Source organism: Xenia sp. Carnegie-2017, unplaced genomic scaffold (genome assembly GCF_021976095.1).
Source record: "Xenia sp. Carnegie-2017 unplaced genomic scaffold, XeniaSp_v1 HiC_scaffold_21, whole genome shotgun sequence".
NCBI lineage: Eukaryota > Metazoa > Cnidaria > Anthozoa > Malacalcyonacea > Xeniidae > Xenia > Xenia sp. Carnegie-2017.
Window position 1 is genome coordinate 3723422 of NW_025813484.1, and position 25785 is coordinate 3749206.

The 25785-nt window shown below is 38.8% G+C and overlaps 3 protein-coding genes across 5 annotated transcripts; all 3 read left to right on the plus strand.

Annotated features, from left to right (window-relative positions):
• Positions 1-598: 598 nt before the first annotated feature.
• On the plus strand, positions 599-18500 carry LOC124444019 (gamma-tubulin complex component 2-like). The gene is made up of 33 exons (XM_046994585.1): positions 599-766; positions 1030-1105; positions 1503-1594; positions 4171-4228; positions 4852-4995; positions 5082-5175; positions 5256-5347; positions 5784-5858; positions 5927-6011; positions 6516-6593; positions 6664-6731; positions 7535-7579; positions 7648-7740; positions 9994-10055; positions 10138-10180; positions 10774-10845; positions 11218-11279; positions 11372-11429; positions 11568-11622; positions 12464-12614; positions 12932-13023; positions 13102-13189; positions 13720-13787; positions 13874-13921; positions 14005-14069; positions 14446-14516; positions 14627-14680; positions 14755-14875; positions 15588-15680; positions 16238-16288; positions 16974-17084; positions 17206-17428; positions 18020-18500. The coding sequence occupies exons 1-33, from the start codon at positions 714-716 to the stop codon at positions 18244-18246; spliced, it is 2868 nt and encodes a 955-aa protein (XP_046850541.1). The 5' UTR covers positions 599-713; the 3' UTR covers positions 18247-18500.
• A 77-nt stretch (positions 18501-18577) lies between these two features.
• LOC124444028 (plasma kallikrein-like) lies at positions 18578-20235 on the plus strand. Its single transcript, XM_046994599.1, has 3 exons — positions 18578-18646; positions 19142-19698; positions 19791-20235. Exons 1-3 carry the CDS (start codon positions 18583-18585, stop codon positions 20046-20048), a joined length of 879 nt encoding a protein of 292 aa, XP_046850555.1. The 5' UTR covers positions 18578-18582; the 3' UTR covers positions 20049-20235.
• Positions 20236-20339: 104 nt separating this feature from the next.
• LOC124444024 (chymotrypsinogen B-like) lies at positions 20340-25695 on the plus strand. Of its 3 annotated transcripts, XM_046994593.1 has the most exons (7): positions 20340-21021; positions 21961-22080; positions 22592-22846; positions 23313-23366; positions 23453-23506; positions 23589-24115; positions 24998-25695. In XM_046994593.1, exons 1-7 carry the CDS (start codon positions 20904-20906, stop codon positions 25256-25258), a joined length of 1389 nt encoding a protein of 462 aa, XP_046850549.1. In that variant the 5' UTR covers positions 20340-20903; the 3' UTR covers positions 25259-25695. The 3 variants fall into 3 exon arrangements, with proteins under 3 accessions (XP_046850549.1, XP_046850550.1, XP_046850551.1); XM_046994594.1 differs by lacking the exon at positions 23453-23506; XM_046994595.1 differs by lacking the exon at positions 21961-22080.
• The last annotated feature ends 90 nt before the right edge of the window (positions 25696-25785 follow it).

The window sequence follows — 25785 nt, forward strand, 5'->3', positions numbered from 1 at the left end:
AAAAACTCCTCACAAAAAAACGCAGCTAGACGCCAAATTCGATAGATAAAAAGACCAAGAAAGATGTTTTCTACATAATAACTAACCACGTTCATAAAATAAACTCTCTAACGTCAAATTTACTGACATTTAAAGTATTTTTTCGAAATATCTATTCAAATTTCGCAAACTTACCCATTGTATTCTTGTGGCTCAGAGGCTGACTGAAGTTTACTGTTTTCCGTATTATGATTGACAGGATGACAGCTAAAATCATTTGGTGTGGCTAAATTCATAAATTTTCATTGGTTAGTTTCATGGTTAATTCTCATGCTCAGGCCTCTGATTGGTTGATATATACTGTGCCTTAGTTATGAAAGATGATAAAAAAGAGAATAACATTTTTCATCACGTCTTTCTTTTTCATTCTTTAGCATTCCTTTCTGTTCAATAAACCAAAAAAGTGCCTTTTATTTAAAGCACTGATCGACCAGCCAGTCCGACTTTCTCCCTCAAAATGTTTTGGTGCTCATAGATTGAACCACTAATTTCAAAACAAATGTTCCAAACTGATCAAAACACCATGTGAATCTAACGATTTGCAAACGGAAGCTTCATTTTAATATGTTAATAAATTCATAGCAATGGCGGCGAAATGATGGACGAGCGAATTTTAAAATTTATTTCGTGTTTAAAGATGTTTTTGAAATAATCACTGCTTAGTTTTGAAAACCATGGGAGAATTTGAGGTTCACTATCGTGTTTCAGAGCTTCTAAAGTTACTTGGGCAAGTATTTCAACTTTTAAAGTTCTAAGATATGAATAGATGGCTTGCCTTGTCTACATTTTGCTGATTGGCAGATATGGTCATATGATTATACAACACTTGCAACAATGCTTTGTTTTGTTGGATTAATCGACCTGCCAACAAAACGTAAGCAAGACAAGTCATCTATTTACTATTACACAATTGACAATGTAAATTATTACAGTACCAATATTAAATATATTTAGATATTTCTTTAACTTGCATATGTTTGCCACATTTAGAGTTTCTGGGGGTGATGGTCCGGAGGTGTACACTGATGTCCTCACCAAGAATATGACACCTTATGTTACCACCCAGGTTGTGATTTTAAGAAATATCATGATCATATTTACAAGTGTTTTACGAGATTAGGTTGGATAAGCTTAAACACTCCCCCCTGTTCTAAAATTTGCAACTATGTAAAGTGAGTGATAGAGTCTAAGCTTGTCTGACAAAATCTAGTAAAAAGGTTGCATTTATGGTTACACAGCTTCTGGCATACCATGTGCGGTCCTTCGGCCGAAACTTGCCATTCAGTGGCATTTGGAACTAATTATTTTCATGCAATCAATTCTCCAGGATTTCAAATTGCAACAGCATTGATAGAATGTCTGTTTGTGCAGCTAGACTTCCAGCATGGCCATGTGGAATGTCAATCAAAGTCAGCAATTAGTTGCTTTATTCATGTTCTGCTTAGTTTCTTCATGTTTTACAGGTTTCTGCTCACACAGCCAAGAAAAAGATTACAGAGACAAGTCCATATCCCAGAGAATTTATACAAAAATATGACTTCATCAAGTCAAAGAAGTGAGTGATTCCATTAAAAACAACCGCACTTTCTTTCCATGCCTTTTATTCAATCTAAATGTTCGAAATTGGTTGTAACAGAGGGGAATGACTTATTTGCATTCTAGCACCATCTCACTCTAGCACCATTTCACTCTAGCACCATTTCACTCTAGCACCATCTCACTCTAGCACCATTTCACTCTAGCATCATCTCACTCTAGCACCATCTCACTCTAGCACCATCTCACTCTAGCACCATTTCACTCTAGCACCATTTCACTCTAGCACCATCTCACTCTAGCACCATCTCACTCTAGCACCATCTCACTCTAGCACCATTTCACTCTAGCACCATTTCACTCTAGCACCATCTCACTCTAGCACCATCTCACTCTAGCACCATTTTAATCTAGCACCATCTCACTCTAGCACCATTTTAATCTAGCACCATCTCACTCTAGCACCATCTTACTCTAGCACCATTTCACTCTAGCACCATCTCACTCTAGCACCATCTCATCTAGCACCATTTTAATCTAGCACCATCTCACTCTAGCACCATTTCACTCTAGCACCATCTCACTCTAGCACCATCTCAATCTAGCACCATTTTAATCTAGCACCATCTCACTCTAGCACCATCTCACTCTAGCACCATTTCATCTAGCACCATCTCACTCTAGCACCATTTTAATCTAGCACCATCTCACTCTAGCACCATCTCACTCTAGCACCATCTCACTCTAGCACCATTTTAATCTAGCACCATCTCACTCTAGCACCATCTCACTCTAGCACCATTTTAATCTAGCACCATCTCACTCTAGCACCATTAATCTAGCACCATCTCACTCTAGCACCATTTTAATCTAGCACCATCTCACTCTAGCACCATCTCACTCTAGCACCATCTCACTCTAGCACCATTTCACTCTAGCACCATCTCACTCTAGCACCATCTCACTCTAGCACCATCTCACTCTAGCACCATCTCACTCTAGCACAATCTCACTCTAGCACCATTTTAATCTAGCACCATCTCACTCTAGCACCATCTCACTCTAGCACCATTTCATCTAGCACCATCTCACTCTAGCACCAACTCACTCTTGCACCATCTCACTCTAGCACCATCTCACTCTAGCACCATTTTAATCTAGCACCATCTCACTCTAGCACATTCTTACTCTAGCACCATTTCACTCTAGCACCATCTCACTCTAGCACCATCTCAATCTAGCACCATTTTAATCTAGCACCATCTCACTCTAGCACCATCTCACTCTAGCACCATCTCACTCTAGCACCATCTCATCTAGCACCATTTTAATCTAGCACCATCTCACTCTAGCACCATCTCACTCTAGCACCATCTCACTCTAGCACCATTTTAATCTAGCACCATCTCACTCTAGCACCATTAATCTAGCACCATCTCACTCTAGCATCATCTCACTCTAGCACCATTTTAATCTAGCACCATCTCACTCTAGCACCATTTTAATCTAGCACCATTTTAATCTAGCACCATCTCACTCTAGCACCATTTTAATCTAGCACCATCTCACTCTATCACCATCTCACTCTAGCACCATTTTAATCTAGCACCATTTTAATTTAGCACCATCTCACTCTAGCACCATCTCACTCTAGCACCATCTCACTCTAGCACCATTTTAATCTAGCACCATCTCACTCTAGCACCATCTCACTCTAGCACCATTTCATCTAGCACCATCTCACTCTTGCACCATCTCACTCTAGCACCATCTCACTTTAGCACCATCTCACTCTAGCACCATCTCACTCTAGCACAATCTCACTCTAGCACCATTTTAATCTAGCACCATCTCACTCTAGCACCATCTCACTCTAGCACCATTTCATCTAGCACCATCTCACTCTAGCACCATCTCACTCTTGCACCATCTCACTCTAGCACCATCTCACTCTAGCACCATTTCTAGCACCATCTCATCTAGCACCATCTCACTCTAGCACCATCTCACTCTAGCACCATCTCACTCTAGCACCATTTCATCTAGCACCATCTCACTCTAGCACCATCTCACTCTAGCACCATCTCACTCTAGCACCATTTCACCTAGCACCATCTCACTCTAGCACCATCTCACTCTAGCACCATCTCACTCTAGCACCATTTCAATCTAGCACCATCTCACTCTAGCACCATCTCACTCTTGCACCATCTCACTCTAGCACCATCTCACTCTAGCACCATCTCACTCTAGCACCATCTCACTCTAGCACCATCTCACTCTAGCACCATTTCAATCTAGCACCATCTCACTCTAGCACCATCTCACTCTAGCACCATCTCACTCTAGCGCCATCTCACTCCGTTTGTCTTCTTTCTTTCCTCTATCTCAGAATCACTCTCCCATTTTCCTCCAGGTAAATGTCAAATGTACATCGTTCTTAGCATCACTCATCCACGTAGTTAGTACGTATAGACAATTTCTTTCAGCTCTAGGAAAATTGTTTTTGATCTCAGAAATTATTCATATTCTCAGAAATTTTCCATCCATTGCTGTCATAGCAACCACTTGCACGTACTTGTGTTCTTATTGCAGTATTCGTGAGCTGGATCCGTTGGTCTTTTTACTCTCAAGAATTTCTGAAGATCCCAGTGTCAGTATCTTAATCCAGCTTCACTATTCAATGTTTGAATACTTGCTCCGGCGAAAATTTACATGGGCTCATGATATCGTTTGCATGAAAACAAATTTGTTTGAAAGTTGTCGTTTGCGTCATTAAAACTACACTAGGTGCGAGTTGTAACTTATGGGTGATAAAAATGTTCAATTTGATCAAATCGTCCTCTTGCTATGGTGGTTTAAAGTTGGCTTTCGATGGACCTTGTCTGCCGTTGTATGAAGTCTCGTCTAGTATCGTCGAAAGTAGTTAGCATCTACATCTTGCATCGACAAATCCCTTCAATAACGTCACAAATATAATTCTTTTCAGTCAATTCTAACGACGGACAAGGTCCATCGAAAAGGACATTTTCGCCCACTTCAAACCGCCACAAACATGGAACGATTTGACCAAATTAAAAACTTCTTTTGATTCGGTAGAAATCACACCTAGTTTTAATAACGCCGATAAAAATTTTCCAGTGAGGTGCACTTTAAAATGTAGCAAAAGGGCTGAAACACGCTGGTGTTGAACAAAGCGTATCAAACTACTTTTTTCGTGTGAATGTTTGTGGTAGCTTTCAAATGATTACATCCGTTATTTAAAACATTTGCCAGATGGTAGAATACCTGGAGCGAAATGCCAATGAACGTGGTCACAAGAGATTTCAAACGAGCAAGCCATCGTCATCCAACATGGACGAAACATTACAGAATCTCGAGAAGTATTCTGGACAAATGACTGCCAAGGAACTTGATGAGGTTACCAACGCATGTAGTGTTTGATTCTTCGAAGACATCTTTTTTTGTCGCGTTATTACTTTTTTTCATTCATCCTTTTTTCGTAGTTCCGTACGCAATTGGCGTCCATCACTGGACCATCCGCATCTCCAGCTGCTGAAGCTACATTGAGAAATCTTCGGGAAAAACAAGCGAGGAAAGGTAGCTATGTACTGCTCCATACACACAATGACATGTAACATTTACTTTGTATGGCTGATAAAATTTTACCGTGTTTCTAGCCATGGCTGGCCTTCCCAATCTGCCTGATTGGCTGTCGAGTCGACCATATCTCACGGGAGATTTTGTAAAATCCTTTGAAGTCCCTTCTCCTGTATGTAAATACCTACGTTTTGATACACTCTGAAATGTCAGATTAATGTGTAACTAATTTTGCTCATCTCACACGAGTTTGTTGTTGAAAAAAGACTTGCAGTCTTCAAGTTTTTGCCGAAGTAGCTATTTGCAAAGCTGTTTTGTTGATACCTCGAGTTGTTGATACATAGAATCATGGTCTTTATTTAAGAGAAAATGCACGCTCACGAAAACAACGTTTTTAGTTTACCAGTTGTTTTTATAAAAGTTATTTACTATGAAATTTAGCGCTATTTACGTACATTATATTTTTGACTGTCGATTTAATTCATTCGGTTAATACTTTTTCAATGCGTTGTCCTTATGACGTATAATTTTCCATAGTATCATCCTGATCACAGTTTCCCGTCGATTTATTCTTTTTGTTCTTATTGTTATTCTTTTTTCCGTTTTAGGCCGTACCTGTCCGTGTTCTTCCTCTGAAAATGCAAGAAATTGCCGTTATTGAAGATCTGCTATTTCTCATGACTGTACGTTACTTCTTCGCGAGCTCTGACTTGCACCTTTGTTCTCAAATAATTATTTTGAGGATGTTTAGGGTGTCGAAGGAAAATATATTCACCTAAAGAGCCAATCCATCGAAGGATTGGAGCCACCAGAGTTTAGCATTGATCCTACTTTAGGTAAGGGATGATGAAGATGGATATTGTATCGGAAGGAATTATTAAGGATAAGGGATGATATCTGAAAGGATGTTTAAGGTTTAAGTAAGAGATGATAAACATAAGTAATCTGTGGGAAGGGATTATTAAGGTTTACGTTAGGGATGATGAAGATGGGTAATGTATAGGAAGGGATTATTAAGGCTTACGTTAGGGATGATGAAGATGAGTAATGTATAGGAAGGGATTATTAAGGTTTACGTTAGGGATGATAAAGATGGGTATTATATAGAAAGGGATTATTAATGTAAGGTAAGATTAGAGAAGATTCCGTCGAGTATTTATGTAAGGAATATTAAAGTATGGTACAGACTTCAGACAGATAGCTTATTAGCTATAATCAAATTTGATCTATTTGACATCTAGTGCATTGTTTGGATAATCTCTGTCTTCGAGTTTCTTTCTCCTGCATCGTAGACTGTATTTACATATATCATTTATAGTTTGTTTATAAATTTGTTTCAGATACATCCCTTCAAGATTTAGTGCAACAAATTCTACCTCTTTGCTCTCATTACTCTCTGCTATGTCGTTTTATTGAAGGTAAATGATCCGAATCTCGCTCTTGCCGATATTTTATCGTCGTGTAAAATGCTTGCTCATGTTTGTCTAGATAAATCTGGGTTTTTGTCTGGACTTGTGAACCACGCTGTCAGTGCAGCCATGAGAGTGATAATGAAGGTGAGAGTAGAGGGAGGTTACAGAGAGATAACAGTTTATAATTCTGTGTGGCCTCTCGGCTATCACGAAACTACAATGGGAACTCCTGCACTTGGGACACGACATGTATGAACATGTATGTCAGGACTGCATAATATAGCTGACCGTGGGATCATTGGGCCCTGAAAATATTCGAGGTTGGCAGAAAAAAAATTGGTTAAAAGTGCCTAAAAAATTAAACAATTTCCAAGATTCAGTTTTGTACATGCACAATGTCAGACAGCAGTCTCAGCACTCTTTGAGGTGGGCAGAAAAAATTGGTTAAAAGTGCTAAAAAAATTATTTAATTTCCAAGCTTCAGTTTTGTACATGTGCAATGTCAGACAGCAGTCTCAGCACTCAGAAAGTAAGAACTTTGTAAGGCAAAGTCATCTTTGCAGTTCTTCTTAGTCTTTCCTGCATCTATTGAATTTAATAGTAGAGATATATCAGTGGAGTAGCCAGGATTCTCCGTCAGTGGAGTGGGGAATAAAAGGGAAGGGGAGCCACAACTGTTTAAACATTGTAATGTAAGTAAAACATAATATTTTAGTGGGTCCAAGAATTCTGCCAGGGGGGCTGGCTCTCTGTTCCCTTCTCTAGCTCTGTCACTGTGATTGATATCATTGTATTGGTTTCATTTGTATTGGATAAGCGAAAACTCCCACGAGGCGTTTTCGTTCCAAAATATATTTTCATTGGTCTTTTGGTCCCAGAAAATGGAATATTTTATGCAGACATGATTTATGTGAATAAGCTGTTACACGTTTCTCTGTTATCTGTAGGAATATTTCATCTTCGTCTCTCAACTGGAACACGAATTTCATCAGGTATAAAGGGTGTAAATTCTCAGAGATGTTTCAAAAACATTCATTTATTTTTTTGTGTGTGTTTTAAGGGTCAACTGTCTTTACAGAATCTCTGGTTTAATATTCAGCCATGTTTGCGTCGCATGGAAGTTCTCTCGTCCATAGCGGAAGCTATAGAAAATGTACTGTAATTGTAATGCTACTTATTGTAAATACCATGACTGGGGACTAGGGATGTCATTGTAAATACCATGACATGGAAGGTGGACATTGTAAATACCATGACATGGAAGGTGGACATTGTAAATACCATGACATGGAAGGTGGACATTGTAAATACCATGACATGGAAGGTGGACATTGTAAATACCATGACATGGAAGGTGGACATTGTAAATACCATGACTTGGAAGGTGGACATTGTAAATACCATGACTTGGAAGGTTAACATTGTATGTACCATGACTTGGAAGGTGGACATTGTAAATACCATGACATGGAAGGTGAACATTGTAAATACCATGACATGGAAGGTGAACATTGTAAATACCATGACTTGGAAGGTGGACATTGTAAATACCATGACTTGGAAGGTTAACATTGTAAATACCATGACATGGAAGGTGAACATTGTAAATACCATGACATGGAAGGTGGACATTATAAATACCATGACTTGGAAGGTTAACATTGTAAATACCATGACATGGAAGGTGAACATTGTAAATACCATGACTAGGGAGGTGGACATTGTAAATACCATGACATGGAAGGTGGACATTGTAAATACCATGACATGGAAGGTGGACATTGTAAATACCATGACATGGAAGGTGGACATTGTAAATACCATGACTTGGAAGGTGGACATTGTAAATACCATGACTTGGAAGGTGAACATTGTAAATACCATGACATGGAAGGTGGACATTGTAAATACCATGACTTGGAAGGTTAACATTGTAAATACCATGACATGGAAGGTGAACATTGTAAATACCATGACTTGGAAGGTGGACATTGTAAATACCATGACTTGGAAGGTTAACATTGTATGTACCATGACTTGGAAGGTGGACATTGTAAATACCATGACTTGGAAGGTGAACATTGTAAATACCATGACTTGGAAGGTGAACATTGTAAATACCATGACATGGAAGGTGGACATTGTAAATACCATGACTTGGAAGGTTAACATTGTATGTTCCATGACTTGGAAGGTGGACATTGTAAATACCATGACTTGGAAGGTGAACATTGTAAATACCATGACTTGGAAGGTGGACATTGTAAATACCATGACTTGGAAGGTGAACATTGTAAATACCATGACATGGAAGGTAGACATTGTAAATACCATGACTTGGAAGGTGGACATTGTAAATACCATGACTTGGAAGGTGAACATTGTAAATACCATGACATGGAAGGTGAACATTGTAAATACCATGACTTGGAAGGTGGACATTGTAAATACCATGACTTGGAAGGTTAACATTGTATGTACCATGATTTGGAAGGTGGACATTGTAAATACCATGACTTGGAAGGTGAACATTGTAAATACCATGACTTGGAAGGTGAACATTGTAAATACCATGACATGGAAGGTGGACATTGTAAATACCATGACTTGGAAGGTTAACATTGTATGTACCATGACTTGGAAGGTGGACATTGTAAATACCATGACATGGAAGGTGAACATTGTAAATACCATGACATGGAAGGTGAACATTGTAAATACCATGACTTGGAAGGTGGACATTGTAAATACCATGACTTGGAAGGTGAACATTGTAAATACCATGACTTGGAAGGTGGACATTGTAAATACCATGACTTGGAAGGTGAACATTGTAAATACCATGACATGGAAGGTAGACATTGTAAATACCATGACTTGGAAGGTGGACATTGTAAATACCATGACTTGGAAGGTGAACATTGTAAATACCATGACATGGAAGGTAGACATTGTAAATACCATGACTTGGAAGGTAGACATTGTAAATACCATGACTTGGAAGGTGGACATTGTAAATACCATGACATGGAAGGTGAACATTGTAAATACCATGACTTGGAAGGTGAACATTGCAAATACCATGACTTGGAAGGTGAACATTGTAAATACCATGACTTGGAAGGTGAACATTGTAAATACCATGACTTGGAAGGTGGACATTGTAAATACCATGACTAGGGATGTGGACATTGTATGTACAATGACTAGGGAGGTAGACATTGTAAGTACAATGACTATGAAGGTGAACATTGTATGTACAATGGCTAGGGAGGTGAACATTGTAAGTACATTGACTATGAAGGTGGACATTGTATGTACAATGAGTGTACAATACACATTATAACTGCGAGGACATTGTTAACATTATATTTTAACGTAATGTAACGTAGTGTTTTATTGTCAGGCGCAGTGTAAGGGTGGGTCAGTGTTGACGTTGTTACATGAAAGAACCACAAACATGACTGGGTAATGTTACCAATGTATTGTGATGCTTTCATAGCTATATATAATCGTCGATTTAATGAATTTATATGCTTATTTTTGTCAGAGACTCGACCTCACAAGATCTATGTCTCTACCTTACACAAGCGGTAAACATTTTATTAAAGTAAATGGTTTGAACCCGGGAGTATCGTTACATGTTTGTAAATGTAGATCGTCCAGGTTGGTATAGTCCTGAGAAGGACTGTTTTTGTTGTTGTTGACTGAAGTTTCGACAACCTTAGCGGTAGTCATCTTCAGAGCACTCGTTTGTGTTCAGTAAGTCTTATGTTTAAGTTCCTGCCAGTTTACCCGACAATACACAATACAATGACAATACACAATACAATGACAGTACACAATTGACACCCACACATTACAGCTAAAAACATCACACCTAAATCACACTTCACAACTAAAAACATTTCACTTCACACTAATTCACAATGACAATACACATTTCCTGTACACACAATACAATGACGTAAGAACCAGATAACAAATACGGCTAACCTGACGTTTACTCCTCATTTGACAATGAAGATGACTACCGCTAAGGTTGTCAAAACGTTAGTCAACAACAACAAAAACAGTCCTTCTCAGGACTACACCAACCTGGACGATCTACATTTACAAACATGAAACATTTTATTGGCGATGTTTGGTAGATGTGGTCCTTGCTAACAATTTGCTTCTTTAACAGGCTTGTGTACCATATTTTGACATGTTAGAACAGTGGATGTACAAGGGAATTGTCACGGATCCATATCTCGAGGTTAAATATCACGTATATTTTGTCAGATATTTTCACTGACTATTTAAGTGTATTCTTTTGTCGTTCAAGAATTTTTACTTGTCATTCAAGTATTTTCTCTTGTCATTCAAGTATTTGTCTTGTCATTCAAGTATTTTCTCTAGTCGTTCAAGTATTTTTACTTGTCATTCAAGTATTTTCTCTTGTCATTCAAGTATTTGTCTTGTCATTCAAGTATTTTCTCTAGTCGTTCAAGTATTTTTACTTGTCATTCAAGTATTTTCTCTTGTCATTCAAGTATTTGTCTTGTCATTCAAGTATTTTCTCTAGTCGTTCAAGTATTTTTACTTGTCATTCAAGTATTTTCTCGTCAATCGTGTATTTTCTCTGCAGTTTTTCGTGGCAGAGCAAGAAGCATTTCAAAAAGAAAAATTGACCGAAGAGTATAATGACGCATATCCTTTGAGAGATTTTCCTGAAATTGGTGGAGTGTCTTTATTTTGTAATCATTAATCATTTTAGTGATATTTCCCTTGATTTTATCCACTTATTGGCGTCAACGTTACACGATTGTTCAACATAAAATACCCGTATTCTTGGAAACGGTAACTTAAGTCGGGAACAAGATTTTTCCCGCCTGTCTTCTTTGTCATAAATAAAACTGATTAAAAATATTGACCATTTAAATCTTAACCCAGCAACGAGCAACATTTTGACGCGATTCCCAAATCTATCATTAACAGGTCGCTCAGAAGATTCTCAGTACGGGAAAATATCTTAACGTTATACGTCAATGCGGTTAGTCATCATCAATATTGAATCCCTTAAGGCATAAGAACGTCTTCTGTGGAGTTGGCATGTAAACTTGCATGTTTGGTTTCGCGAGTGAGCCTGCTAGAGAAATGTGAAATCCACCAACGGGAAATTATACTTATTTTTATCAAGTCAGGGGTGTGTGAATACTTTACTTAAGTACAATTGCAAGCAACATGACGTCGAACACCAACATATTGCAACTGTACCTCAATCTCACTTACTTTATAACCACATGGCAAATATTATGGGAAGTACATCATGAAGCTAATGCTATACCTTACTCATACTCTGTGACTGCATGACTGATATTTGTCAAAGTACATCATTATCCTACAAATGAACATTTGTGTTACACTGTTGCTGCATGTTTGATATTCAACGAAGTACATCGTTATCCCACAACTGTACCTCAGGCTTATTTTGTGACAGCATGTTTGATATTCAACGAAGCTCATCATTATCCTACAGTTGTACCTCAGTCTTATTTTATGACTGCATGGTTCATATGAGAAACGAAGCTCATCATTATCCTACAAATGTACCTCAGTCTTATTTTGTGACAGCATGTTTGATATTCAACGAAGTTCATCATTATCCCACAACTGTACCACAGTCTTACTTTATGACTTCATGTTTGATATTCAACAAAGTTTATCATTATCCTACAACTGTACCACAGTCTTACTTAATGACTGCATGTTTGATATTCAACGAAGTTCATCATTGTCCTACAACTGTACGTCAGTCTTATTTTATGACTGCATGGTTGATATGAGAAACGAAAGTTCAAACAAAGAATACATCTGTCATTTTTTTCTTGTAGGACGAGATGTCCAGTGTCCAGATGCTGAAGAAATCATTTACACTCTTCGAGAAAGAGAGTATGTTGACAAAATAGAGAAAGCATACGACTACGCCAGTAAAACTTTACTGGACTTATTAATGGAAGAAAAAGATCTTATGGGTCGACTCAGGTATTTATGAAATAACGACAATAAAACGCGTGCTATAGGTCCTGTAGCTAAGTTCGTATTAGCCTGTGCAAACCGATTATCTTGATCAAAGAGAATTTGCAATCAATCATTGCATTATTGTTATTTTGTAAAAGAAATAAAAGATGTTTTTCGTGTTTGCACTGACTTTGTAAACTCTCGAGCATGTGCAATTTTCGATCTTTGGTCTCGGGCTTGCACTCATCTGCTCTCGAGTTCTCCCAAAGGTCTCCTCGGTTTGCATAAACCCGTGCAACATCCTTTATTTCTCAATTGAAACGCTGACTCATTTTATCTAGATCTATTCGGTTATATTTTTTGATGGGTCAAGGGGATTTCTTTGTTCAATTTATGGATCTTGCCGAAGATGAAATGAAGAAAAACATGGATGGTATAAAAAATTCATCCGATCATTATCTTGTTTGATGCATAATGATTCCGTGGTTATGAATGTTTCCCTTTTCTCCAGATATATTTCCCAGTCGTTTGGAGACCTTACTTGAACTTTCTCTGAGGACAACCGCTGCCAATGCTGACCCATATAAAGATGACCTCAGGCAGGATTGACTTGTTGTCGTACTGATTTGTTTTGTTTGCCATCGTGTTGTTAAGCATTATGGTTGTCGCTATTGTTATACTGTCGTCATCATCTTCGTCATCATCATCATCGTCATCACCATCATCTTCGTCGTCATCGTCGTCATCATCATCATCATTATCACCATCATCTTTTTCATCATCATCATCATCATCATCACCATCATCTTCGTCATCATCATCATCATCATCATCACCATCATCTTTGTCATCATTATCATCATTCTCATCATCATCATCATCGTCATCGTCGTCATCATCATCATCATCATCACCATCATCTTTGTCATCATCATCATCATCATCTTCGTCATCATCATCATCATCATCATCAGCATCATCGTCATCAGCATCGTCGTCGTCGTCATCATCGTCACCATCATTAATCATCATCAGTATCATCAACTTCATTGTCGTCTTCTTCATGAACATCGTCGTCATTATCATACTCTAACATCACCACTTTTTATACGACAATCTTTTATTACAGAGTTGAACTCCTTCCCTATGATTTAATCACGCAGTTGTTTCGCATCCTGTCTGTTGCCAATGACAGAGGTAGCAATAGCGATATCATTGTTGTGAAAGACAATGTTGTTATATCACGTTTGTCGTATCATTTCTCTATATTCCCATATTCACAGCTCTTCAAGCCTCCCTTTCCCAAGATCCCACAGAAATTCAAATATCAGGTTTTTTCTTCACCCTTTGAACAATGGATTCCTCGGATAATATTCGTTGCCGATTCATTGTGGTTTTTATTGAACTTTTTCAGGTTTAGAGGCATTTTCCTTTGATTATGTTGTCAAATGGCCGGTGTCTTTGATCCTTAGTCGAAAGGTATGAAACAATGATTTGGAACCCCATCCCCTAGATGTCAAAGTACTGTGTACTGTTGATATTACTCGGTAAGGCTAGGACGCCATTTTGAAAGATGCTAGCCACCAAAACTCAAAATGAAATATAAGCTAAAAGAAAGTTCAAGAAATTAATCCTATCCAATATTTTAAAAATCCATACGTAGACTATCAACTTTGCAACTGTATATCAATTCAGGAAAAGCAGAGATCAGTCTTAAGTGTCGTCAGTTTTGCCAACTTTCAAGATGGCGGCTTTTTCCTCACTCGTAACTATAGTTAGGCTATATGAGTTGAAAATATCGTATGTGTGTAGCATGAGTTTTGCTCCCTTGAATTGACGTTGTAAATTTTTGTAGGCATTGACCAAGTATCAACTTCTGTTTCGTCATTTGTTCTATGCTAAGCATGTTGAGAGGCAACTTTGTAGGTGAGACAAATCGTAATATCTTTCTTAAACGCTCATATTGAAAATTTGTCTCTTAACGCACGTGTTTATGTCGTGTTGAGTATTCTTAACAATTTCTCTACTTTTTAAAGAGTTTGGTTGAACGACAAATCGACGAAGCATTACAGATTTCGAGCGTCCCGTTGGTGAGTAAGCTCTCACATGATGTACTTTACTTTGACCGTGCATGGGGCACTCATGGATCATCGTGTCATCATAGGTATGTGGAGTGCTCTGCATTGAGGACAAAGATGCTTCAATTCGTACAAAACTACGAGTATTACATGATGTCCGAGGTTATCGAACCCTACTGGCATATATTGGAGGAGAATTTGAAAAACGTGAGTTGAAAAAGGATGATTGATTTTCTTTGCCTCGTTACTTTGTCTACAGCTGCTACCAGTGCTGTAGAACTAAATTTATCAAAAGGGGGGCTCTCTTGACCTTTTTGTCAATAGTGCCCTTTTAAAATTACCCATTTCAAAGCTAGAAGGAGGGCTCCTCCCCAAACGCCCCCACTTCTACAGCACTGGCTGCTACATGGGCATAGAAAGGTCCATGATTGCGGTGGCTAATGTTCATACATGCACGATATGCTGTATTGAGTTCCTTTGAAAAGCGTTGTTTACTGCGGATTACAACATGCATATGCGACCATGACCCCCCCGCCGCCCCAATTATCGATCTTCCTTACCAACTATTATAATACGAAAGTATAACCAAACACTGTTCTCAAGTAGCCCGAGCGATCGCCTGATAAGCGTCTTGTTTGAATCTGAACCTGGCTCAATCAACTTTGATCTTTTACTGAAAAAATTTTCAAATAACAATTATTATTTTCCACATTGTTCACGGGCTGTCTAAGCCTTTCTCGTTGCCCTTTGTTGCCCCTCGTCCTCGTGGACCGCTGGACCGGGGGGGGCGGGAACCCTCCATACGTTTCCCGTGGACGAGCCATTTATTGGGTAAAATCCAGCGTCTTACACATAGAGTATATTCTCGTGTTATTCTCCCCAAGGAAAACAATTGCTTAATAAGTTCATCATGTTGTAGGTGAACAACGTCGATGATGTCTTGACGTATCATAATGATTTTCTCGATAAATGTCTCAAAGATTGCATGTTGACTGCTCCTGAGTTGCTTAAGGTAAGAAATTTGTCCTTCAGTAGCAACGAGACCTTACAAATGACTCAAATTTCATATTACACGAAATGGTTTATTTTGTTGATAGAAAAAGTGCTTTAAACTGCTTTGTAGCTTTTTTCGAAGAATTTTTAATTCCCTGCTTTGTTTTGTGAATGTTTTGTCAGCGTAAGTCAACGCTGTTTTTTACTTGCATTTTTTGAACAAAATCCTAAGTATTTCATGGTAAAAAGTCGAAAATTGTGGGTTGTTTCATTCGATAATGTTGCCAGTGAGGTGCTAGGCAGGAAACGTATTCTCATTATAAATATTAGAGCCATTCAGATGGTTTTTAAAATAACCATAAAACGTCACTCGCTTTTAGTAAATTTTATAAAACCAAGTTCTTAGGGCTATTTTGAAAATCACTCAAATATTTTTTAAAAAATCAAGTGTTGATAGTTCATTATGTAATTACTTATTTTCCCCTTTTAATTTTTGGTTAATTAATATAATATTACATTGAGCTGATATATTTATTTGTTTCTAACGTGTGTATTTTTATTTGTATTTCTTCCCAGACCATTAGTAAGCTTATGATGATCTGCGTGACATTCACCAACTGCGTTCAGGTACTTTCTACTTTTGTAATGCTCCCACCGGAATTGACGTCCATTTTAACCAAACGAGGGGGGGGGAGAGACAAATGTCTCACTTTGACCAGTTGGCCTGATAAGCTTAGACTCTCCCAACTGCTTTATATCGTTGCAAAATCAAAAACAGGTGAGTGTTTGAGATAATCTGATCAGATCTAGTAAAAATTTTCGTTTGTAAGGTCACGCTGCTGGAGCAGTGCCTCTGTAATGTTTTTGCTTTGCTGACACCACAACGACAACATCTGCTTATCGCGTTGGCTCAGATAGTTCACCTTGTCAATTAATGCGAATTTAGAACACTTGAAACAGTGACGGACACTTTCTGAAATATTAGGGAGTGGCTCGTCGTCAAGGCACGGGATTTCTTGGGAGATTCTAGGGCATGCGTATTGGTGTACTTTTAAAATTTGATTTAAGGATTCCTACGTGCACATAATCCTACTAACTTAAGAAGGTTTAATACGTCTGCTGGTACGTCTATAGTACAGAAGTCTATCAAATAGTTATTATTTAACATAACAGTTATGTTATGTAGGTGTGATTTGAGGGATTTGGTGCAAGACTTTAATTCTTTTAAAATTTTTGCGGGTGCCCCCCTCCCTCTTCCTTTCAACTGTTCGTTCATGATGAGATTTGCATCGAGTTTGGTTATTTTCTGTAGAGAATCACTCAGTCTGTGATAACCAGCGACAATCCGAGCGTCGAGAAGATTGGAAAAATTGAAAGACAGGATTTGCTGTATGACAGGCAGAAGAAGAAAGCGGCCAGCAAGGTAGAGTGAAAAGCGAAAATCAACCGAACTTCTTAACGATTTTTGAAAGCAAAATGTGTGGAAATGGCTTTTTGTAATCGGAGTCTTTGCGTTTATTTTTTGCCGCCGTTTTTTTCTCCAGATTTTGTCGAAGGACCTGGACGAGGTGATAAGCAGCGACGATTACGAGAGGACGGTGACGAATTTCGACAAAAACTTCTCCAAATATCTTCTCGGCTTGCTCGACAAGTTGAGCAACTTTTCGAAGACAGATTTCCAGCATCAAATGTTGAATATCGTCACACGGCTCGACCATAACGGTTTTTACGGAAGGCAGTTGGAGAAGATGGCTGCCGCGAACGCAGGTATTTGTTTTGACTCGCGATTTCTGTAAATGGTGGATATTTGAGGTGGCAAAGCTGGTGGCGGACACTTTATTTGAAACATTGAGGTGGCTCTTCCTCAAGGCATGAAATTTCTAGGTACATCCCGGGGCATGCCTGTACGTAGGTACACTATAAAATTTGATCTCCAGAAACTTAATTGATTCCTACGTTCACATAAAATAGTTGTTTAATATCACAGTTATATTATGTAGGCGTGATTTGAGGGATTTGGTGCAAGATTTTTAATCTTTCAAAATTATTGCAGGGCTCTAGCCCCCCCCCCCTTACCCCTTCAGTGTCCGCCACTGCCGTGAAGCCAGTTCCTAAATTGCAAATTTACAACAAAATTTTTACTCATTTCTTTCAAAAATCAATTCCATTCGTTGTTTTTTCGGTGATCGAAGATGAAAACATTTGCATTGTGTAAGTTAAAAATGAGCTGGCTTCGCTATTGGGTTTTTGTAAATTTCATTTCTTTTGCCCAAAAGCCAGTCATTGTGATAATTACCGAGGGACCTGGGAACCATTGTTAAAAATATGGCGAATTTTTAGTGGAAAAATTTCTTTTAGAAACCGCTAGTCTTGCAAGCTCCGATTCCAATTCAAGCGTTGGCCAGTCTCCTAGCTGGACATTGAATGACATCAGCTTGAACTTCAATTACGAAAAACCCAGTCTGTTACCGCAGGGCAGACTATTCGCCGAAGCCGGTAGAAGTAAATTGACTCTACCTCCATCACCGTCGGCAGGAAAGAAAGGAAGTAGCGGTGGAGATGACGAACACTACAGTCTATTCTAGAAGAAATTGCTTCATCGCGTTATTCTTCTGAATTTTCACTTTTGAATGCTAATCCTTTCACGATTCCACAGGCATTGTCTATACACGACTGCATTTGACAAAACTTAGTGACATTCTCAAGCGGCAAACTTGAGGGCAGGGGGGGAGGAGAGGGGATGGGAGATTGTAGCGTATAGAAATGGGATGATATTTTCTATCATCGATGTATGTACCTCCGTATTTCCGATTATTTCATTCCGTCAGGTGTTAATTAATTGATGAATGAGTAGTTCAAGTTAAAGACGTCATAAAAAATCGCCATTCTTCTCCCCATTATCATTCATTTCGTCGAGAACCATGAAGGGGACAAGCATTGGCTTTATCTTATTGCTTTACATTATCTGTTTCGTGCAGAGAACACGTAAGTTAACAATATTTTATTCGTGATCTTTTTCTCGATGCAGTAAGCTGGTCGCAAAACAAAACGTAATCGTGGTCGCTCATTGCTTGCGTTATGCAAATCAGCTAATTTTTAGCCTCTTTTTTATATATGCGCGAAACTCGTATCACACTACGTCGATCTGAGTCCTATTCAAACCTGTAGCTATAGCGTGACCATCCTCGTGAATTTGCTCCTGCGAGGAAAATTTTTTTGTGTTACCGCATATGCAATAGTTCAATGAATGCCATTTATACATATGCCAAAATATGCAATAGTTCAATGAATGCCATTTATCATATGCCAAAATATGCAATAGTTCAATGAATGCCATTTATACATATGCCAAAATATGCAGTAGTTCAATGAATGCCGATAATGTCTCGAAATTTACTCAGCACGACCAAAATTCCAACATCGTACAATTTGCGCATGTGTGAAACCCTCATTCATATCGAACTTGCGCCACTTCTTTAGTCACACAAGGATCTGGATCAGGCGCACCTCCCCCAGTTGTTACGAGTAATGTCAAATGTGGCACCAAAGCTCAAAATGCACGCATTGTGGGGGGTAGCATAGCACCGGCTGGTAGCTCACCTTGGCAAGTTGGAATTAAGACGCACCGTTTACGAATGTACTTTTGCGGTGGCACTATCGTTTCCAGGAGATGGGTAGTAACCGCTGCTCACTGTATCACCGGTTACGTTGCAAGTGATCTCCTTATTGAAGCCGGAGTGGTCAATCAAAAGAAATCGAGTTGGCACAAGCAATCATTCAATTGTGTAAAGATCAAGCAGCACCAGAGTTACGAAAAATTGGCACCTTTTGATAAGGACATTGCCCTTCTTTATTTGGATAAAGATGTCCTTTTCAATAATTACGTGAGGCCTTTGTGTTTGAATGAAGGAGGTCGTATAACTTCTGGAACGAATTGTACAGTAACAGGGTTTGGTCAGACCAGCGAAGCAGGGAGCAAGTCTTACCGTTTGAAGCAAGCAACAGTTCCCATTACACTGCATACTGATTGTGTTAAGGTAAGCACATACAAAATGATTCAAACTCTTGTCTTTATAAGAATATATTTTCGGGATCATCGTTGATATAAGTTTATTGTTGTTCTTCAAAGCTTTACAAGCAGCAGAGCCCACCGGAGAAAATAACTACGAACATGATTTGCGCCGGCTATGCTTCTGGTAACGTAGACTCGTGTGGGGGGGATAGTGGTGGGCCTCTCGCTTGCTTTGATGCGTCTCGAAATCGTCACGTTCTCGCGGGGATCGTATCGTGGGGAGTCGGCTGTGCAAGAAAAAACAATTATGGAGTTTACACGAATGTAGAGCTCTTGAAAAACTGGATTACACAAACTACAGGAAGTATTGTTTAAAAGAAACGGAAGAGCAATGTTTGGAAAATGTAATGGCTTTTTTGTTCATGCGAATTATTGTACTTTTATGGCAAAGCTGATCTTAGTAGCATAGTGACGTCATTCGAAGTTTTGATGACGTTTATTGTGAATTTTTTACCGAGTTATTTGTAAAATGATATATGCTTTGTTGTCATAACCATGCAAATTGTGAACGAATCAATAGCATGGACTCATACGGACCTCACGTATCCACTACCATGCTGATGACGCCATATTGTTGACGCCATTCGAGTTACAACCCATACTTTTGCGTCATTTCACATTTTGTTTCATTGACTCGTAAGATTCATAACCCTCGAGTATCCACCATCCAACGATGTCATACTTGTAACAACTAAATGTTCAGACTGGGCTAACTCAGGTCTTCCTGATCCGCGAAGTTTGAAATTGAAATATTTGCACTATTGTCTTCCGCGTAAAAAATGAAGTTTATACTATACACAGCAAAATTAGGTCCCTTTTTAATTGTCTCTAAGTTGGGCCCACACGTGTGATTTTACACCCTGTAAGAGGCATCCCATCTTTTTGCGTCATTGCTCATTTTGTTTCAATCAGTCACAGCTTTATTCACAGTTCCAATATACCCGTGACGAATATCGTCGTTGACAGATGGACAAATTTAGCTTTGTTGTACCTTGTATTTTAGCAAAGAATAGTTGTTGTATTCATTTCAACATCACGTATGGACCGTGGGGACGTACAAAATATGTTGTAATACTATCTCTAAGTAATCAACACTCGCTTCAAAACATATGGGCGATAGGTTGTCTGCGACTTCACTTACGCGACATCTAAAGTACATATTTTTATACAATGAAACTGCTTCGGGCTTGTCTTGTTAATATCTTGATGTGCCTTCTCCATGAAAATGGTTTAGCAGAACGCTTGGGGAAATTTTTCAAACGTAAAGCATTTGCAGCACCAGCACGCGGTAAGACATTGTTGCGCATCACATTTTCTTGTGATGTTGTTTTACTTCATATAAATATGTACTTTAATGAGCTTAAGTCTCATCTCTTTCTTCCTTCTTGTTTCATGCACCGTGGCTCAGATCACTCGTCGTTTCTATCCCACTTTGCGTATTTTCACGTTTCTTTCTTCAATTTCCATTTGAATTATCAATATTCTTAGCACTGGGGGTCACATTACAATTGTCTATATCACTATATGCGTCTGACATATCTCTTTTCTTCCCGCACGATCCTTCGTGCCGGAATGTATGCCCCGAATGAAAATCTTAAGATAATCGTTGACCACAAGTTTATTATATTAATCCTAACACGGTTTTTAATATGCACATGAAAAACATGTGACTTGGACGAGATTTGAACTCGCACCTTCGGGTACTAGTCCGCCGCTCTACCTGTTGAGCTACCAAGCCCACAGGGATCGGAGACGAGTCAAATCTCTTTTAAACTCCGTATGGACGAGAGATTCTCGCCACTATAGCAGTTTACTGGATGGCACCGTTTATTAGCGAACACCGTTCATTACAAGTTTATTAGCGAACCATTATGGGTATACCTTATACCCCTTGTGAAATAAAGATTTTACCTTGCCTTATTTTACGTAGGCGCACTGGACGGGGGGGGGCTGTCTCCCTAAGAAAGTTTGAAAATTTAGAAGTCGGGAAAATCTTCAAAATTAGTCGAGCAAAATATATGGGAGAAAGCGATTATGACGTGTATTTCGAAGTAAAAAAGTCCGGTATTTCATTGAGAGCTGGGAAAATATTCATCACTCCCCCCCATGTAAAATGATAGTTCTTGAACGCCTATACTATCTTTCTCATTGGTTGTTCATTGAAGGGAAGTTCAGTTGTTTCAAAGTTAAACTTCTGTTCGATTGTCATTTCTCAGTTTCCTTTTAGTGAGACGTGCGAACCAATGTAGAGACATCTACCACACACAGACATGTACGAACATCAAAAATATAAACCAATGCCCCCAATATCAAGGGTATTGCAAAAAAACCTGCGGTTATTGCACAGGTAGGCAAATTTGTCGTATAAAGCTTTCATTATACAACCAAAAACTGGGTTCACCGTGTGACCGTTCGATGCAAATGGTTTGTACAGGTTTTGTTGGAAATGTCAAAGCCTTAAAATGCCGAAAAATACTCATGAATTTTTCTTTGTCGTTAATGCAGACTGAAGTCTTTGAAAAGCTCCCGAATAAAGATTCAATGTACTTTATCCCATCGTTTAAGTCTGTTGCAAAACAAAGAAAAATTATGTTTGGGACCTCAGGAAAGTGGACTGACCCTATACGCTTTATAGAAACCGTCCATTCTATAAAGATACTTTATTTTTGGGATAGTATTTATCTAGTATAGTATAGTATAGTAGAGACTGTAAAGTATAGTATATAGTATAGTTTAGTATAGGATCTATATAGTATCTTGACTAGAATGACCATAAGCTTAATAGAAGCTGGGCCTTCAACACAGGCTGACCTCTTATGACTTAATCAATACTGGTTCGACCGTATTCTTTTCAACAGTTCAGTCATGTCGAGACAAACGCAAGCAAATAGAATGCGTGGCATGGGTAAAAAAGGGTTACTGTACAAACACTTATTCGACCTGGATGAAAGATAACTGCAAGTTTTCTTGTGGCCATTGTTTGTGTAAAAATAGACATGTCTTCTGCGCGTCGTGGCTGAGAAGAGGAGAGTGCAAAATCAATCCTAACTATATGCTCATCAACTGTCAGCTGTCATGTGGAGTTTGTTCAATAAAAACCACAAAAAGACCAGGTAAAGCTGCATCTATTTTCAATGATAACAAAGTGGGTGGAAATAATGAAATTCCCTCTGAGTTTCCAACTCTGTATTGGCAATATAGATAGCGCTGATCATTAGCAACAACTGGATTTTTACCGTTGCACATTGGGTGTTGTAATTTCACTTAACTTGCATTCTGGAGATGGGGGATGAACGCTTCAACTGTAAATAACGACTGGATGCTTACCGCTGCCCATTGTGTAGTTAGTTTGCTGATCACGAGTCAACAATGATGTAGCTAGCCCGAAAATTAATTCCTGGTATGTAAATTTTTCTGTGTTCATTCGCCTTAAAAACAAAAAAAATTTATAAAATGGAACCATTTTAATGATCTTAAATTTACATAGCACGACACTAAAACCTGCCGGCTGACTACTCTGCTAGAGTCAATAGAGTATTATTAGAAATCCTCAAAAATAAATAAGCTTGGTTTTACTAGTTTCGAGAACCAAACCAACGCACAAAGTTACGACAAAGATCAAACCAACTACAGGTGAATACCTCTTATGTAGTCATCTCTTATGAGTCAATAAAGTATTATTAGAAATCCTCAAGTCTAAATATGCTTGGTTTTACTAGCTTCGAGAACCAAACCAACGCATAAAGTTACGACAACCATCAAACCAACTACAGGTGATATTTGAATAATCTCTGATGAAATCACTTCCAAACGAAGGAAACCAAACGTCATGATGAGATGTTTCTTTCTTTACAGATGGACCAAGAACCTGCGGTCGTTCGTCAACCGCGCTATCTCGTATCGTAGGAGGAACGTATTCCAATATCGGCCGATGGCCTTGGCACGCAGCATTGAGATCCTGTCGCAATTGCTCATTGCTTCCATTCTGTGGGGGTACGCTTGTGAACAACGACTGGGTTGTTACCGCTGCTCATTGTGTGGTTGGTTTGCTGGCCTCGGATATTTACGTCATACTTGGTGACACAAATATTCATAGCCGGAGCCTGGATCAGATGATCTTAGGCGTGAGCTATGTCTATCGCCATCCACTGTTTGGGAACAGATCAAGATACGATTATGACATTGCCTTGTTACGACTTGCGAGCACTGTGAAATTCAATCATTTTGTCATGCCCGCGTGTCTGCCGCGACGAAATGTCAGCCTTACCGCGGGCAAAAATTGCACCGTCACTGGTTTTGGAAAAACGACGGAAAGGGGAAAGAAAAGTACGCGACTTAAAGAAGCAGAAGTTCCTCTCATCTCGCCGTCGGAATGCAAAAAGGTAGATATCGATGCATTAGGTAGATGTAAAGTCTTCATTGAAATCATTGCGCAATATTCATATAGAACGTTATTTTAACAAAATTGTATCAAATATCTAGAGTATGCCCCTATATGAATTGCTACTGAAGTGCAATGTAAAATTGCAGGTCTTTTGCAACTCTGGGGCCACTTGCACGGAGGCTGGACAGCGTTGGCGTCAATCTTGTGTTAATGGGGAGGGGGGGGACCATATTTATATATTCTGCTATGCCTGGCTAATTTCTTTTCAAAACAATTTCACTTTCAAAAGAAATCAGCCCGGCATAACAGAATATACGAATACGGCCCCCCCCCAAATTATCGCAGTATTTACGCCAATGCTGGATAGCGCTATCCATTGGATCGAGTAAATTTTTCAAACTTGGAAAAAAGTTGCTTATATCTTCTTTACGATAGTGAAATTTTGAAGTTCTAGAACCAATATTATATTTAATTGATTGTCCCGTTCGTATTATATATCTTTTCCCTTTCAATCCTTCAGTACTTGGTGAATTTTTTTGAAAAGTTTGTACACATTTCGTTTGGCGACTATCGCCGATCAGCTGCATTGCCAATTAAGGGGTAAAAGATGTTTGAAGCGTTCAAAAATGTTTCTATCCTTTCGATAGCGCTATTCGCTCTTCGTACAACTGGCACCTAAATTTTAAAGATCTTAGTAAAAAGGACAACTTTAATGATAATATTCAATGTATTTCCAAGGTTATGGGTAACACGGGACCACTTGGGATAACTCATACAACTTTAATGATAATATTCAATGTATTTCCAAGGTTATGGGTAACACGAGACCACTTGGGATAACTCTTACAACTTTAATGATAATATTCAATGCATTTCCAAGGTAATGGGTAACACGGGACCACTTGGGATAACTCATACAATGTTGTGCGCTGGATATAAGCAAGGTGGTGTCGACGCATGCTTTGGAGATAGCGGTGGTCCCCTAGTGTGCAAGAGCAACGATGGCTCGTACGAGTTGACTGGGATTGTGTCCTGGGGTCGAGGTTGCGCACGCATCAACAAGTATGGTGTATATGCCCACATGGCAGTGCTTCGTAACTGGATGGACAAAGTGATCGCTGCTCAACCCTCTAAAACCTAGTATTTAACAATATCATTGTTTTGCGAGATGTTGTGTAGTTTGCATTACACTAAAATACATGGAACGCTACTGAAGCAAAAAATTGAAGCCAGATCTTACGCCCAGACACGCGTGTGCTGTGTTTCGAGATTCTGAAAATTGATTAACTACACACGCGTGTGCGTATGTAACCTCGCGTGTCAAATTTGGCTTCAAGAATTTATTAGACTTTTCTATTACAGGTAGCGTTCCATGTGTTCCAGTTCAGTGGTAGTTTGTCTTGATATTCGGGAACAATTTCTGAAAGAGACCAAAAAATTTTTGGTCGGATAATTCGTTTGGTTACCTTATAATTTTTTTTTCATTTTCAGTCCGAGAATGACCTTTGTCAATTTCTATTTTAGTGTATAATCCTCTCAAATTTGTCAAAATAAACTGAATTAAAAAAACAAAAACAAGGAGCGGGGTAATCCATGCTTGTCCTTTTCCCTTCGTAGCTTCTGTATCTCGAGCTCAATCAACCAAGCTGAAATTACGAACTTCCTCAA